A 14,189-nucleotide genomic window follows, 5' to 3' on the forward strand; every position below is an offset into this window, starting at 1 on the left:
GTTCTGATGCATTGATGCAAATAAGATTAGATGTATTATGGTAAATAACTTAAGCTAGAATTTGTGTATACAAATTCTAACAGGTAATATACCTTAAGAAAATTTTCAAATAGCACCCAATCACATATTGTCAGTTCTAATTCTGATTTTCAAAGCTTGATAAAGCAATCTTTCTGATTTGAATGCAGCTATAAATAATGACTTACCAAAATTAAAGATGATTCACTAACTTAATCCAATGTTTTTTTTAAAGTAACATCTGTTTAAACATATGAAGAAAAAATGCATAATCATTATTTCATAGATATTAAGATAAATGTATAATTTGAAAATTATTGTCTGGGATAACATTTAATAAGCATTTGTAGGACAGTAAAGTAACAGTGTAAAAAAATGATTGCAGTTGTATTCTTCAAATGTAACAAAGAAGAAAGGGTTTAAAAAATGACAAGACCAGTTATTAAAAATTGATGTGTAATTATGTTGATTGAAAGACAAAATTTACTCTAGATTTTATAACAAAATCCCAAATAATCTTCAACAACAATTACAAATTCAAAAAAAACAATTCAGAGATTGGGAATAATAACTTGGAAGCTCTGTTGTGGTGTCTTGTTTATGACTCAAATAATTCAAAACTTAGAACTTCTAATGCTGACTCTGGATTGTAAATAATTCTTCATTGGATAATTATATTTTGTCACATTTTTATTTATTTTGCCTTGGAAAATGTAAGTTCTTCAGGAGGCAGGGCAGATTCTTCAGAATCTTTAAGAACACATGGTAGGCTTCCAACTCCACAACTTAGAACGCTTGGTGGAATCCAAAGAACACATCATGATCTGACAACTCCAGCTGCAGGTAAAAAGACTGGTAGTTTTTATTTAACTTCCCAAAATATAAATTAACATCCACCCTAAGAATTCATTTTATGTTAAATTAATTTTAATAACAGCATAAATTGTGATGATGAATTGATTAAAGCCATTCTCCAATGTTAATGTACAAAATAAGGAAGTCAAAGTTATCTTTTTTACACTCAGCAGTGACTACCGAGGTGCTCCTGGGAAGTCTACAAGCAGAATATGATTTAGTAGCTTCCCTTTTAGATTTCTATACATCTACTGTATATGCAAGTGGTATAGTCTCTCAGAAATTAGAGATAATATAATAGCCACGGTTAGCAACCATATTGTTCATTTTTATTTTAGGAGGTGCTGTTTTAGTATTTCCTCAGAAAGGGAAGAATTCATCCTTCCTGCAAATAGAAAAGGAATCTTCAGAAAAGCAGTCTCTGGCAAATAGTCAAGTTTCAAGAGAACAAATAGTAGGAAAAACTTACAGGGTAAGGTATAATTGCTGTAAGAAATATTTGTAATGTCTTTTTTGCTTGCTATAAAATATATTTTTACAAAGGAAATTATAATTTTGTCAAATAAGAAACTGTAAAGTAGTACAGGTAGTTCTTGACAATGATTGTAAGTCAAAGCACCTATATGATGACCTGATTTTACCATAGATTTTATGGCAGTCATTAAGTGAATCACTCAATAAGTGGTTTTTTTTTGCCACAAACTGACAAAAAAGGTAGCACATTTCAGTTTTGTGATTGTAAGATGCTGCAACCAGTTGTTAATGTGAGCTGGTTGCCAAGTGCCTAAAATGCAGTTGAGACCACTGTAGGGATATTGGTTGGTTGTGCTTTATGGAGCACCTTTCCAAGGCCATCATAACTCCTAACTGTTATTAAATGCCAAGTTGTAAGTCAAGGATTACCGTAGCACTGGGGAAATTATATATGGCTATAATGAAATCTATAATAGTTTATTTCCTGTTTTAAATTTGACTTAATTGATTAGAATTTGTGATATGTAAAAGAATAATTTGTACGTTTACTCCAATATCTTTTATCATAACTCTTGTTTTTTTAATCTTGGCAAACCATTCTTGCTTTTCTCAGACTTTTGTATCAATTTATGTTTTGGCGGGACTTCCTGTGGGAGGAGCCTGTCGCCGAGGAGCTCAACGGAGCCCCTCTTAGAGTACTGGTCTGTATATCTAATTAAGATCAATAGATATCATCCCTTTCTGGCAGAAAGGGACAGGCAGAAGCTCAGGTGTTAGGATTTATTCGTAGTTCACAGCCCTTTTCCTTTTTTGGGGGGGGCTGCGAACAGAGAATAGACCCAGCGTAACTGAGCTCTTATCTCCAGCCAGTTCTTCGCAGCTGCCTTTTTGCAGCCCTAGACAGCCGACTCCCACACTCAGGACAATGATAAATTGTTTTTAAGATAATACGAGCGGGTCTCACTTCTGTGATGTGTTTTTTTTTTTAACTATCTAAACACCAGCCTTGTTCTTCCTTTGAACTTCTCTGCGCAATTGGGATACAAAATGGCGTTTTTACTGTGTTGGTGATTGAAGACGTAATTAACTGGCTTTATTTCCCCGGAGAATGCTACTCATTAATGAGCAAATTCTACAAATAATTTATGGAGAACTGACCAGCTGAAGACACTGTTTATCTGTCTATTCTCAGATTTTATCTATAATGTCTCCCAGGTCTAAACAGGCAAAAAAATCCTCCCCCCTTGTGCTTAAAGAACTTGTTACCAAATCGCTGCCTTTGTCTCCTACGCCATCTACTGGAGATTCTTTGACACAGGAGCTTCTCTTTCAAATAATTAATGACTTTAGAAAAGAAATTAAAGAATTTGTGTTGGATTTATGCGATAAAATACAGACCAAAATTGCCCAGATAAATGTGAATGTTTGAAGTCACGTCTACTTTAACAGATTATATTGAAGAAATGGAGACGAAATTGGAAACTTTGGAGGGGGCTAATTTTAATTTGACTTCTAATATCCAAGCATTACAACAAGAGATTACAGATACTCAAACACAACTTACAATGATAAATTATAACAGAAAGGCGTCTGCAATAAGAGTTAGAGGACTGCCCGAAAAGAAAGGAGAGAACTTGAAACAGACGTTTGTAGAAGCTTTCAGCCAAGCGGTGGGAGGTCCGGGACTCAATTTTGATTGGAATATTCGAAAAATCTATCGCCAGAATTCGCGTGTAGCAGAGCAACGACAGCTTCCAAGAGACATAATTATATACTTTTTCACAAGAGAATCCAGAAATGCGATTACTCAAAAATTTTACAATAACAGGCTCCGAATAGATGGCCATGATTTGTTCGTCTTTAAAGAGATCCCGCTCCAGATGCTGCAAGCAAGGAGAGGTTATACTTTTTTAACCCAAGAACTTAGAAATCGTCAAATAAAGTATAAATGGGAAGCTCCAGTTGGAATCACAGTTACATTTGAAAATCAAAGATTTCGTATTAATTCTGTTTCGGAAGCTCGGGACTTTTATTATAAAACTCTGAAGGCGGGGCTTCCTGACTCACTTGGAAACGCGGAAGGACAAGGTGAAGGAAAGATAAGCAGCAAGTCACTTGGTTACAAGAAGGAGGGAGTTGTTCTCCCCCTACTGGAGAGGCAGAAGAGCGGAAACTGAGGATTCAGTCATATTTTCAAAGCAGCGGGACACGTGGTTATAAGGCAGAGGGTTGCCTTTTCTTTCCGGAAGGGCAGAAGAGTAAAGAATATAGACCCAGCGACGTCTTTAAAATACTTTCTAAGCTTTTGGACTGATTAAAACTTTAGGATTTCTGTTTGGTATGAAATGGTAAAGCTGTGTACTGATGAGGAATGGAAAGAAGCATTGCTTATTCTAGACAGATATTATACGGGACTTTTACAAGACTTATTTGAATTTCAATCCAAACTGCGCATGAATTGTTTTCTGTGAGGAAAGCGGGGACTAAGATTTATTTGAAATGCGGTTTGGGATGAATGGAGTCGGGAGGAGTGGGGCAGAAGGGAAGGTGGAGCGGGATATCGATGAAGGGATCTTGGGATTGAATGAAGTGGTGTGGATTTTGGGCACATATTTTACGGATTTACATGCTTGAAGTATAATATAAAAAGCTCAGGATTTTAAAGTGAAGAGCGAGATCCTAATCTTATGGAATTTGGGCTTGGGAGGAATGGAGATGAGAAACGAAGGGTAGGAAGATGAGTAGCGAAAGTATGATTAGACTGCTCTGTATTTGAAGATAAATCGATTTTTGTATAAACTAATATTTGAATATAAGGTTAAGAAAGACCCTTTGGAACGAGCTCCCCGTGGAGATTCGTACCCTCTCCACCGTCCAGGCCTTCCGCATAGCCTTGAAGAACTGGCTCGCCCGTCAGGCCTGGGGATAAGAATTGCTACCCCGCCCGAATGATGAATGAATGTTGCTTACTATTTTTATTATATGTTGTTGTCTTAATATTGTATTCCCCTCTCCCTGGTTTTCTGTGAGCCGCCCTGAGTCCCCTCAGGGAAAAGGGCGGCCTACAAATGCTAATAAACCACTAAACCACTAAGAAAGGCTATCTGGAGAGTCTACAGGAAGAAGGGGGTAAATATCAAAGAAGTAAGGGACGAGGACAAAATATAAATGGAATGATTTACACTGTTTAAATTTTAAGAATGATGGGAGGCTGAGCATAATGCAAAAGATTTTTCAATTTTTTTTTTATTTACTTTTTTGTTTTTGTTTTTTTTCTTTTTCGGAGTGTTCTTTTTATTTTATTTTCATTATTATTGTTAATAAGATATTTTGAAGGTGAATGGTACTGAACTGTGCCGGGTGTGTGACCTGGGAAGTCGGAGGGGGTTAGGGAGGGGGGTTCATTGGGGGTGGGTGGGTGGAGATATAGTTTCAATATATAGAATAAGAAGAATACACTTGTATACTGTTGTTCCTTATCTTTTCTTTTTATTTTTCTCTTTTTTTTTCTTATTGCTTTTTTCCTTTCTTTTTTCTTTTTGGCGTAAGGAATAGAGAAATGCACCATAGTGAGAAGTAGAGGAAAGGAAGAGGGAGAAGTAAGGAGGGAGGAAGAGGGGAATGTAAGGAGGATGAGAGGGGAAGGAGGGTGAGGAAGGCGAGAAAGGAAGATAGGAGGGGAAAGGGAAGTAGGAGGGGTGATCGTTGGAGGGAGAAAGGAAAGTTGGAGGGGGAGAAGAAGGGGTGTATGAAAGCGATAGGTTGGGTTTATGAGTTGTGTTTAGGTTGGGGTTTTTTTTTTTCTTTTCTTACTATTATATTATTATTATTGCAAATATCCCGTATATAAGTGAATGTACAAAATTGAAAATGAAAATGAATAAAACATTTAATACAAAAAAATTTATGTTTTGGCTTTTATTCTTCAATATCTCACCTCTTTCATTTTGACAATTTCACTCTTTGCAACTATGACCTTCTGAATTTTACCCTGGCTGTTAATCTATTTATTCTTCTTCCACATATTGGTTGTATAATTTGAGAGACATTTACTTTCTCTTTATGACCAAACTGCCTAAACAAACATTTTGTATTGGTTATAACCAGGAACATATATCCATACCATCAATAGATATATACTTGTCAGTTCAGTATAACAATATGGGCAGCACCATAAAATCACAGTTGATTTTGTTTCTTTTTATATATTCTTTTTATTCTTTGCAATATACACACTTTTTAACCACATTTCCAAATATTTCCATTTATCAATATTCCCATTCTTAGTAAATATTTTTCCAACTTACATAAATTGATCCACAGCTTGGTTTTATCATTTATCACTTGCACTTATTGGCTCTATTTTCTGTGCTAATTATCTTGATAAATTACTTTTCAAATGTAAACTTGTTGTGTTATACAACATACTGAATAAATCATTCAGGTTCTCAATTAACAACATGGAATCATCTCTATCAAAAAGTACATGGATTTTCACATTCCCGAACAAAATTCCTGTAACATCACTACAAGCATTTGTACATTTATACTTTATGTCTTTATTGATAAATCATCCAGGGAGACAATGTACTTCTGCAGCAAAATAACTGTCTAAAACTGAGTAGAAAAGAACGAAATTTGGTATAAATGGAGGTGGTGGCAAAAAAAATATTAAAATTAAGAAAAAAAACCCTTGCAGCTGATGAAAAAAATGCTGCAGGAAAATGTCTCCAATATATAACTGTAGGAGAAAACTGCTGACCCCTCCATTCTGCTTCTAATCAATGACTCACAGTGGACCATGAGGAGGAGAAATCTGACACACAGAGCAATACTGTATTTAATTACATAGAAGAAAACACAGTTTCTGTGTCATTTCTGGTAAAGGAGCTGTAAATAATTCAAAAAGCCATGCTTAGCATGCTTTTTCTAACTTATTATTAACTCAGTCCTGTTACTGGAGGATCCTTTAGTCCTTTTCATAGCCTCCTAAACAGTTTTTAAAAATATCTCTACATTTTAATGTCTTTTTAAACTTTAATTGTTCTTTGATTACATTCTTTGCAACTAATTTTGGTCTGTGTGCACATTATGTAATATCTTTATCTTATGCTTATTTTTTGAAGGACCAATTCTTTTATATGCATTTTATTCTCATGCAAAATTTCTTTAACTTCATAATTCTACTAAGCATCCTTATTTGTTTTTCCAATGAGCATCATTCTTTTCACTTTGTTTTAAGAGGTTTTCATGTCCTTTTTGCTTGAGTTACCTTTTTCATTCTGTTTGGAGATTACAGGTAGTCCTTGGTTAAGACTATTTGTTCAGTGACCGTTCAAAGTTGCAATGGTGCTGAATGAAAGGTAATTACGACTGGCCCTCGAGGTTCTGGCTGTTGCAGTGCCCCCCCTGGTCACATGATCAAAATTTGGGCACTTGCAACTGGCCTGCATGTATAACCAGTTGCAGCATCCCATGGTCACATTATACTGCTCTGATGCCTATTCTCCCACCAGCCTATCTCTTCTCCATCTGTGCCTTTCCGCCCTCCCCTCTCTTCCCTAACTTTCGTTGTCTCTTTTTCTATTGCTGGTCTGGATTTCAAAGCGGTTGGTGAGCGCACAGATCTGGGACATATGCAGCAATTGCAGCAGGGCAATGTAGCTTCATCTGCCAAAGGGAGGGTGGAGGCAGTGGGATGGAATCCTAGGCCACTGTGATCTCCATACTCTGCTGTTGTGGCCCAGCAGGAGCCGTTGGAGCTGCCACCAGACTCCGACAGTGAGGGGCCCTATGAGACGGCTTTGGAGGATGTGGAGGACCCTGGACAGGGTTCCGACTCCGAGCAGGGCGCAGAGAGGCTGGTTGGCCACCAGGAGGCGCCTGAGCCTTGGACCAGTGGGGAGGAGACAAGTGAGTGTGATCCGGACATCAGCAGTGGGGAGGAGCCAAGGGAGTTGTTCCTAGATGCCCAGCACCAGAGAGCTAATAGGCATAAAGAACAGTTACGCAGTTACAGGAGGTAATTGCACTCAGCTGGTGGTAATTAGGCTCTTCTCCAGACTATAAAAGGAATGCTTGTGCACACACCCCTTTTGCAGAAGTCAACGCATTAACTAATGTTGGAGAACTGTGGTGTTAGCTTGGCAGGCTGGATTGCTGCCAAGGCTTGTCTGTGCTAGATTGCTGCTAAGGCTTATCTGTGCTGGATTGCTGCCAAGGCCTGTCTGTGCTGGTTTGCTGCCAAGGACTTGTCTGTCTGTGAATAAATTCCATAAAGTATCTTTGGCTCGGAGTCCTTTGGTGTGGGCTGAGGGGAGGTCAGAACATCTGCAGGCATCAACATTCTTCGCATCAACATCAGAATATAGGTTTCATCCACCTGTTCTGTCCTAGTGCCTTCTCTCCAGCCAGTCCTGGCAAGCTGTCTTCAGCAAACTAAGTTCTGTCTGCTGGGTTTACTGCATGGATACTCATTGCAAGATCCATAATTTTTTAAGGTAATTGGGTAGAATTGGAGCTAGTAATTACATATTCATACACTGAAAAATTATATGTAATATAATTATATATTTATTTACTATATAAATTATAGCACACAACTACATGCAAGATTTTTGAAATCTCAACATAAGAAAGCAGTTGTTGTAAGGCACCTTATAGTAAATAGATGAAATAACAAAGCTTTTTAACAAGTGGTATTAGAGATTGGAAAACTTTCCAGATTTACAATGTCTTGTGAATGCCTTTATTTCAAATTTGGAAGTAATTTATTTCAACCTTACCGTACTCTAATGCTGTTTTTATGATTGAAGTTTTCAAAATAGCTGTTTGAGAACAAAATGTGGTTGTCTCAAAGCTTGAAAAGCTTTTGCTAAAATTAGAATAGATATTTCAAATTCAGATCAAACCATTTTGAATTTGAAATTGAGTATTTTTAGCTTCAAACATTTCAAATTTGGGATGAGGTATTTCATGTTCGAAACACTTAGAATTAAAAAAAGTTTTGCACATATCTTTGAGTTACTGATAAGACATACAAAACAGAAGCATGGCTGATTGCTTTCATTTAATGACTTTAAACTATTTTCACTTGTTTAAATACTGGTTATTACTACAGGGTTTTAAAAAACCTTTGGGGTTTTTTGTAAACAACATTAGGGATCATAGCAAATAAGATAATTATTTACAATGAGAACATTTGTTTTGGCATTTTAGGATGAAGAAAAAACTGTGATTAATTCTTCAGCTGCCGGGCTGAAAACTTTGGACCCTTTGCCTCTACGAATGGATCAGTACTCCAATCAAGATGCTTCTGGTACAAGAAACCATGAAACATTAATGCATTCCGAGCAGATGCCTACAGTTTCAGAAACAAAGCTGGCTAAGGGTTCTACTGTACCCTATTGGAGTCCATTGTGTCGCATTCAAGGAAGTCTCCGGGATCCAGAGTTTCAGCATAATGGTTAGTTTGCATCATACATCTTTATATAGATTGACCTATCTATTTAAAATAACTTTAATATTTTGTTTTAATAACAGTAACCAATACTCAAATATAGGTTTGTATCAAACAGAACTTGATAGTGTGATTATGCTTTGAAGAATAATGGTCAAAAGAAGAATATAACTTACTTAGTCAGAAAGTTACTTACTGTTGGTTTTAGATTGAGATAAATGCTTGCAGCTATGTTGACTTGTTTGCTCAGTTTAGTGTCTTCCAGTTGTGCTGAACTTTAATAAATCTTAGAGCAAACCTTAGAGCAGGTTTAGGAAATATGTGGCATATCAAGGTATGATCCAAACTGGATCTGTTTTGGAGTGATTTCATAACTGTTTTTTTACTAAATAGTTGACAATAGGTTGTTCTTTAAACAACTTATTCTGAAAATATACTGTATATTATTCTGTCATTCCTATATGCTATAATATATATATATATATATATATATATATATATATATATATATATATATATATATATATATATATATATATATATATAGTATAACATTGAATCAAAATTTGCTATAAAAAGCGCATTCCAATTTAGATAACATTTTGATTTCATTTCCTCTTACAAAATAACATATTTCTGAATTGATATAATGCAGTAAATTATACTTTTTCTAATAGGCAATATTGCAAGCCCTAAAAGGAGCTGGTTACAGTTACCTCTTCAGGAGCGAAACTATCATGATGAAGGTTGGTTAATAAATTTCAGATTTTTTTTTGTATTTTAATTTTTTTTATTTGACATTTTCCAAACTTTAATTCACAATTACACTTTTACAGCTTTCTGTTATTGGTATTTCTTTTTTCTAATTTCAGGTTTTCCATTTTCCATTCTATTATTTTATACATATTCTTCTTTGTTTCATACTTTCTCATTTTTGCAATATATTCATCTATATACAATATTTCCATCTCTATTGCTTTCTAAATATATGCCATCTGTTTTCATTCTGTTTGCTATGTGTTTCTTATGCATTGATTTTACATCTCTTTTCAAGCCAGTTATATCACCTGTTCCATATCTTGTAGTACTCTGTTTCCTCTCTATCTCTTAGTTCCATCGTTAGTTTGTTCATTTCTGAGCATTCAAACACCTTTTTTTATGGTTTCTGCATTTGATGGAATGATTTTTAGTTTCCAACTTTGGGCATATGAAATTCTGGCAGCAGTGATTATATGAAGCATTAAATACTGGATATCCTTACTAATATTTTTTTATTATTCCTAGAAGAAATAGCTCAGAGTTCATGCCAATTATTTTGTTCTATTATTTCTTCTAACCATTTTTGAATTTTAGTCCAGAATTCTTTGGCTTTCGGACACGTCCACCACATATGATAGAAGGTCCCCTGTTGGTGGTTACATTTCCAACAGTTTGGAGATCTATTTGGGAACATTTAAGCCAATCTCACTGGGGGTAAATGCCACCTATAAAACATTTTGTAAATGTTTTCCTTATAGGATGCCGACATTGTCAATTTATAATTTTTCCCCATACTTTTTCCCAATGCTCCAATTCAATATTATACTTGAAGTTTTTATCCCAAATTATCATTGTTTCCTTCATGGTTTCCTCCTCCATTTTGAATTTTAAGATATAATTGTATGTTTTTGTAATCATTTTTTCTTCTATTCCTGTTCCTTCTGTTCCAAAATTCCTTCAAGAATTTTGTCCAGTTCTTGTTGTTCGTTTTGAAATCCGTACTGTTCTAAGTCCTTTTTGTATCTTGTTTGAATTTGTAGGTATAGCCACCAGCCTAATTCAATTCCCTGTAATTTTAACTCCTGATTTGTTTTAAATTTTCCTTGCCCATCCAATAACTCCTTATATGTCAATATCCTATTCAAATCTATTACATTGGGGTATATAATTGCTTCCACGGCTGATATCCATCTGGAAATTTTTGTGTAGAAGTTTCTTTTGATTTTCATCCATATTTCTGAAAGTATTTATGGTCTTTACTCTTTCCTTCCCAGATAAAAGCATGCCAGCCCAGCTGTAAATTATGACCCTCTATCGTCAATATTCTTTTATTTTGAAGTACTATCCATTCTTTGAGCCATGTTACCGCTGCTGCCTGATAGTAAAGCTCCCAATCTGGGATGCCAAATCCTCTTTTGAGACTGTAGTAATTTTAATTTTATCCTAGCTTCTCCCCCCACTCCAAATAAATTTTAAAATTATTTTATTTAGTTCCACGAAAACATTTTTCCTGGTACAGTTTGGAATAGAAATAAATTTTTGATAGGATATTCATTTTTATGGTTGCAAGTCTTCCAATGAGCGATAATTGTAATTTAGCACAATTTTCCAAGTCCTTTCGTATTTGTTGCAATAATTTTGCATAATTGTCTTCTTTTATGGTAGAACATTTAGCAGTTAGAAAGTTTCCAAGACATTTTACCTTTTTAACTACTGTACATTTCGAAGTATAAGACACACCAGAGTATAATACGCACCAAGGTTTTGAAGAGGCAAATTTTAAAAAAAAGTAGGTAGGTTGATAGATGGAGGGAGGGAGGGGGAGAGAGAGAGAGAGAGAGAGAAAGAGAAATACAGTAGGTAGGTAGGGAGAGTGAGTAGTTAGGAGTTAGGTAGATAAAGGGATAGAGAAAGAGAGAAATAGAGAAATACATTAGGGAGGGAGGGAGGGAGGGAGAGAGAGAGAGAGAGTGAGAGTAGAAGGATAGAGAGAGAAAGAGACAGAGAAATACATTAGATAGGGAGAGAGAGAGAGAGAAATACAGTAGGTAGGGAGAGAGAGAGAAAGTAGGTAGGTAGATAGAGGGATAGATAGATAGATAGATAGATAGATAGAGAGAGAGAGAGAAATACAGTACGTAGGTAGGGAGAGAGAGAGAGAAAGAGGGTAGGTAGGTAGATGTTTCCAGGTGTATTTATCCATGTGCTGGAGAAGGAAATCACTGACAATCTGCAGCACCTAAGACTTTGTTTCTGCTGGCACAGCACTTGATCAATGTAATTCTCATCCACCACTCTTTATACTTTATTTTATAGCATTCTAACTTCCAGTTTTCTTTAACCTGAAATAATTTTAATAAATATGAAAAGATGGAACATGTACTTGATAATAAGAAATGTCCATGGGCACACTGGCACTCTCAAACAGCACATATAGGATTTCAGTTACAGACCCGCTGCCAGGAGTTTGACATTAATTTTAACTGGCAGTCTGCAAGCTATTATGGCTAGTTTAATAGGCTTGATTTATCCTTACATCAACAATTATGGAGCAAATGAGCACAAGGAGGCTCTCTAAACTGATTTTAGCATTGTAGTGACTTAAACGATTATGCTAATAACCATACAAAGACCGGAATAAGAAAAAATAAAAATAGTAGAATGTAAATCAGCTAAGATCCTATTGAATATTTTTAAAGATAAAGATGGCACCAATGAGAAAATAATAGCTGAACAGTAGCTTTGAAATTGTGCAACAAAGAACATATAAAGTGGGTGAAGAAGCTATCCTGCTCCAGTTTAAAAGCCTTCAAAAACTATTTCAATAGAATTAGAATTAGAATTAGAATTGATTTTATTTGTAGGCCGCCCTTTTCCCTGAGGGGACTCAGGGCGGCTCACAGAAACCAGGGAGAGGGGAATACAAAACAATACAATACTAAAACAACAACACATAATAAAATAATACACAACATGCATACAACATTCGGGCGGGGCAATGGTCCTTATCCCCAGGCCTGACGGGCGAGCCAGTTCTTCAAGGCTATGCGGAAGGCCTGGACGGTGGAGAGGGTGCGGATCTCTACGGGGAGCTCGTTCCAAAGGGTCGGGGCCGCTACTGAGAAGGCCCTCCTCCTTGTGGTTGCCAGCCGGCATTGGCTGGCCGATGGGATGCGGAGGAGGCCTAACCTATGAGATCTTATAGGCCGTAGGGAGGTAATTGGCAGAAGGCGGTCTCTCAAGTATCCAGATCCACTGCCATGTAGGGCTTTATGGGTGGTCAATAGCACCTTGAAGCGCATCCGGAGATCGACAGGTAGAGGGGACCTTTTGACCATATGCTCTATTTGATGTGTAAGATTGCTGATGTGCCTCAATGGCAAGATTAGTCTTTTCTGGAAATAGAGCAATAAAAAATGGGTGGCAGTGAGTTTAAAAATATTCATAGATGCTAAAATTATTTTATAAGATTTGGCACAATTTTTATACCTGGAACTATTGGTGGGTTAGAAAATTGTGTCATGTTAACCACTAAAGAGGAAATACAGTATTTGAAATGTAATTTCCTTTGTAACTTGGCATTTTTATGTACAGTCATGATTTCTTGCAGAAAAATAAAATCAACGTTTGCTGATTTTTGCACTGCAAAGCATAACTTTATCTTACAGGGCAAATTGTTATGACTGTAACACCCCTAAATAAGAAAAGGGAAAATTTTATATTACTTTGCCTGAGTCTGATCCATGCATTTGCACAAAATGTGTATGTTGAAAGAAAGAAAAAGCTCTTCTGCAACTTCATACTTCCTAACAACTGAGATTTGAAAACGTAGGGCTTGTTCAAATTGCTTAGCAAGGTTACTGAAAATAAACATTTTAGAATTATCAGATCATTATCTAATCCTTGCCATTTTCCTAAACTTTTTGTGATGATAACATTACAGATAGTACAACTGATGTCATAAAGTGTAACATCATCACATGACTGCCTAACTTAGCAACAAAAATTCTGGCAGTCTTAGTTGATGTCATAAACCCAAAATGTGTGCGTTGTTAAGTAGGAAGCTGCAGGAGGCTCAGGTATGAAGAGTACTACGGGGAGGCAGTACCAAGGAAAGCCTGATGCAGGCTGTGAGAGCAAAAAGGCTGCAGGTCAGTGCTACTGTAGGGAAGCCAGCTGAAGGAGGCTGCCACTTTCCCTGCCAGCTTGCCCATTGACTTTTTGTGATGATCATGGGGCGCAGTAAATATCTTAGGTGTGAGTTGATTACCAAATGCCTGAATTGTTACCGTTTGACTGCAGAAGTCGTAGAACATCTGGAACTTCAAGAACTTGTTACAAGTATCACTCATTCAGTGCTGTTGCAACTTAGAATGGCCACTGAATGAATGGTCAGTAAGTAGGGACTACTTTTATACCTTTGCTAAACAGAAAAGCAAAGATAACGAAATAATCGATCATTAGCAGTAGGGATTTCAGAATTTGAATATCATAGAAGTCAGGTTCTTTGTAATGCACACATTTATTTTGCATAGTCCTTATGGTGAATCTTTATAATATGCCTTAGAAGATCTACCTTCATTTGACCATAATAATACAATAGCAGAGTTGGAAGGGACCTGGA

General features: G+C 36.2%; 1 protein-coding gene across 4 annotated transcripts in view; it reads left to right on the forward strand.

The window, feature by feature from the left end:
• Positions 1 to 14,189, forward strand: part of MDM1 (Mdm1 nuclear protein) — a 41,064-nt gene that overhangs the window by 17,868 nt on the left and 9,007 nt on the right. For all 4 annotated transcript variants that reach the window (XM_032221006.1, XM_032221007.1, XM_032221008.1 and 1 more), the window contains 4 exons: positions 737 to 861; positions 1,212 to 1,345; positions 8,566 to 8,812; positions 9,484 to 9,552. In XM_032221006.1, the coding sequence (XP_032076897.1) occupies positions 737 to 861; positions 1,212 to 1,345; positions 8,566 to 8,812; positions 9,484 to 9,552 (575 nt within the window). The remainder of the gene's footprint in view (positions 1 to 736; positions 862 to 1,211; positions 1,346 to 8,565; positions 8,813 to 9,483; positions 9,553 to 14,189) is intronic.

Source organism: Thamnophis elegans, chromosome 7, assembly GCF_009769535.1.
Source record: "Thamnophis elegans isolate rThaEle1 chromosome 7, rThaEle1.pri, whole genome shotgun sequence".
Lineage (NCBI taxonomy): Eukaryota > Metazoa > Chordata > Lepidosauria > Squamata > Colubridae > Thamnophis > Thamnophis elegans.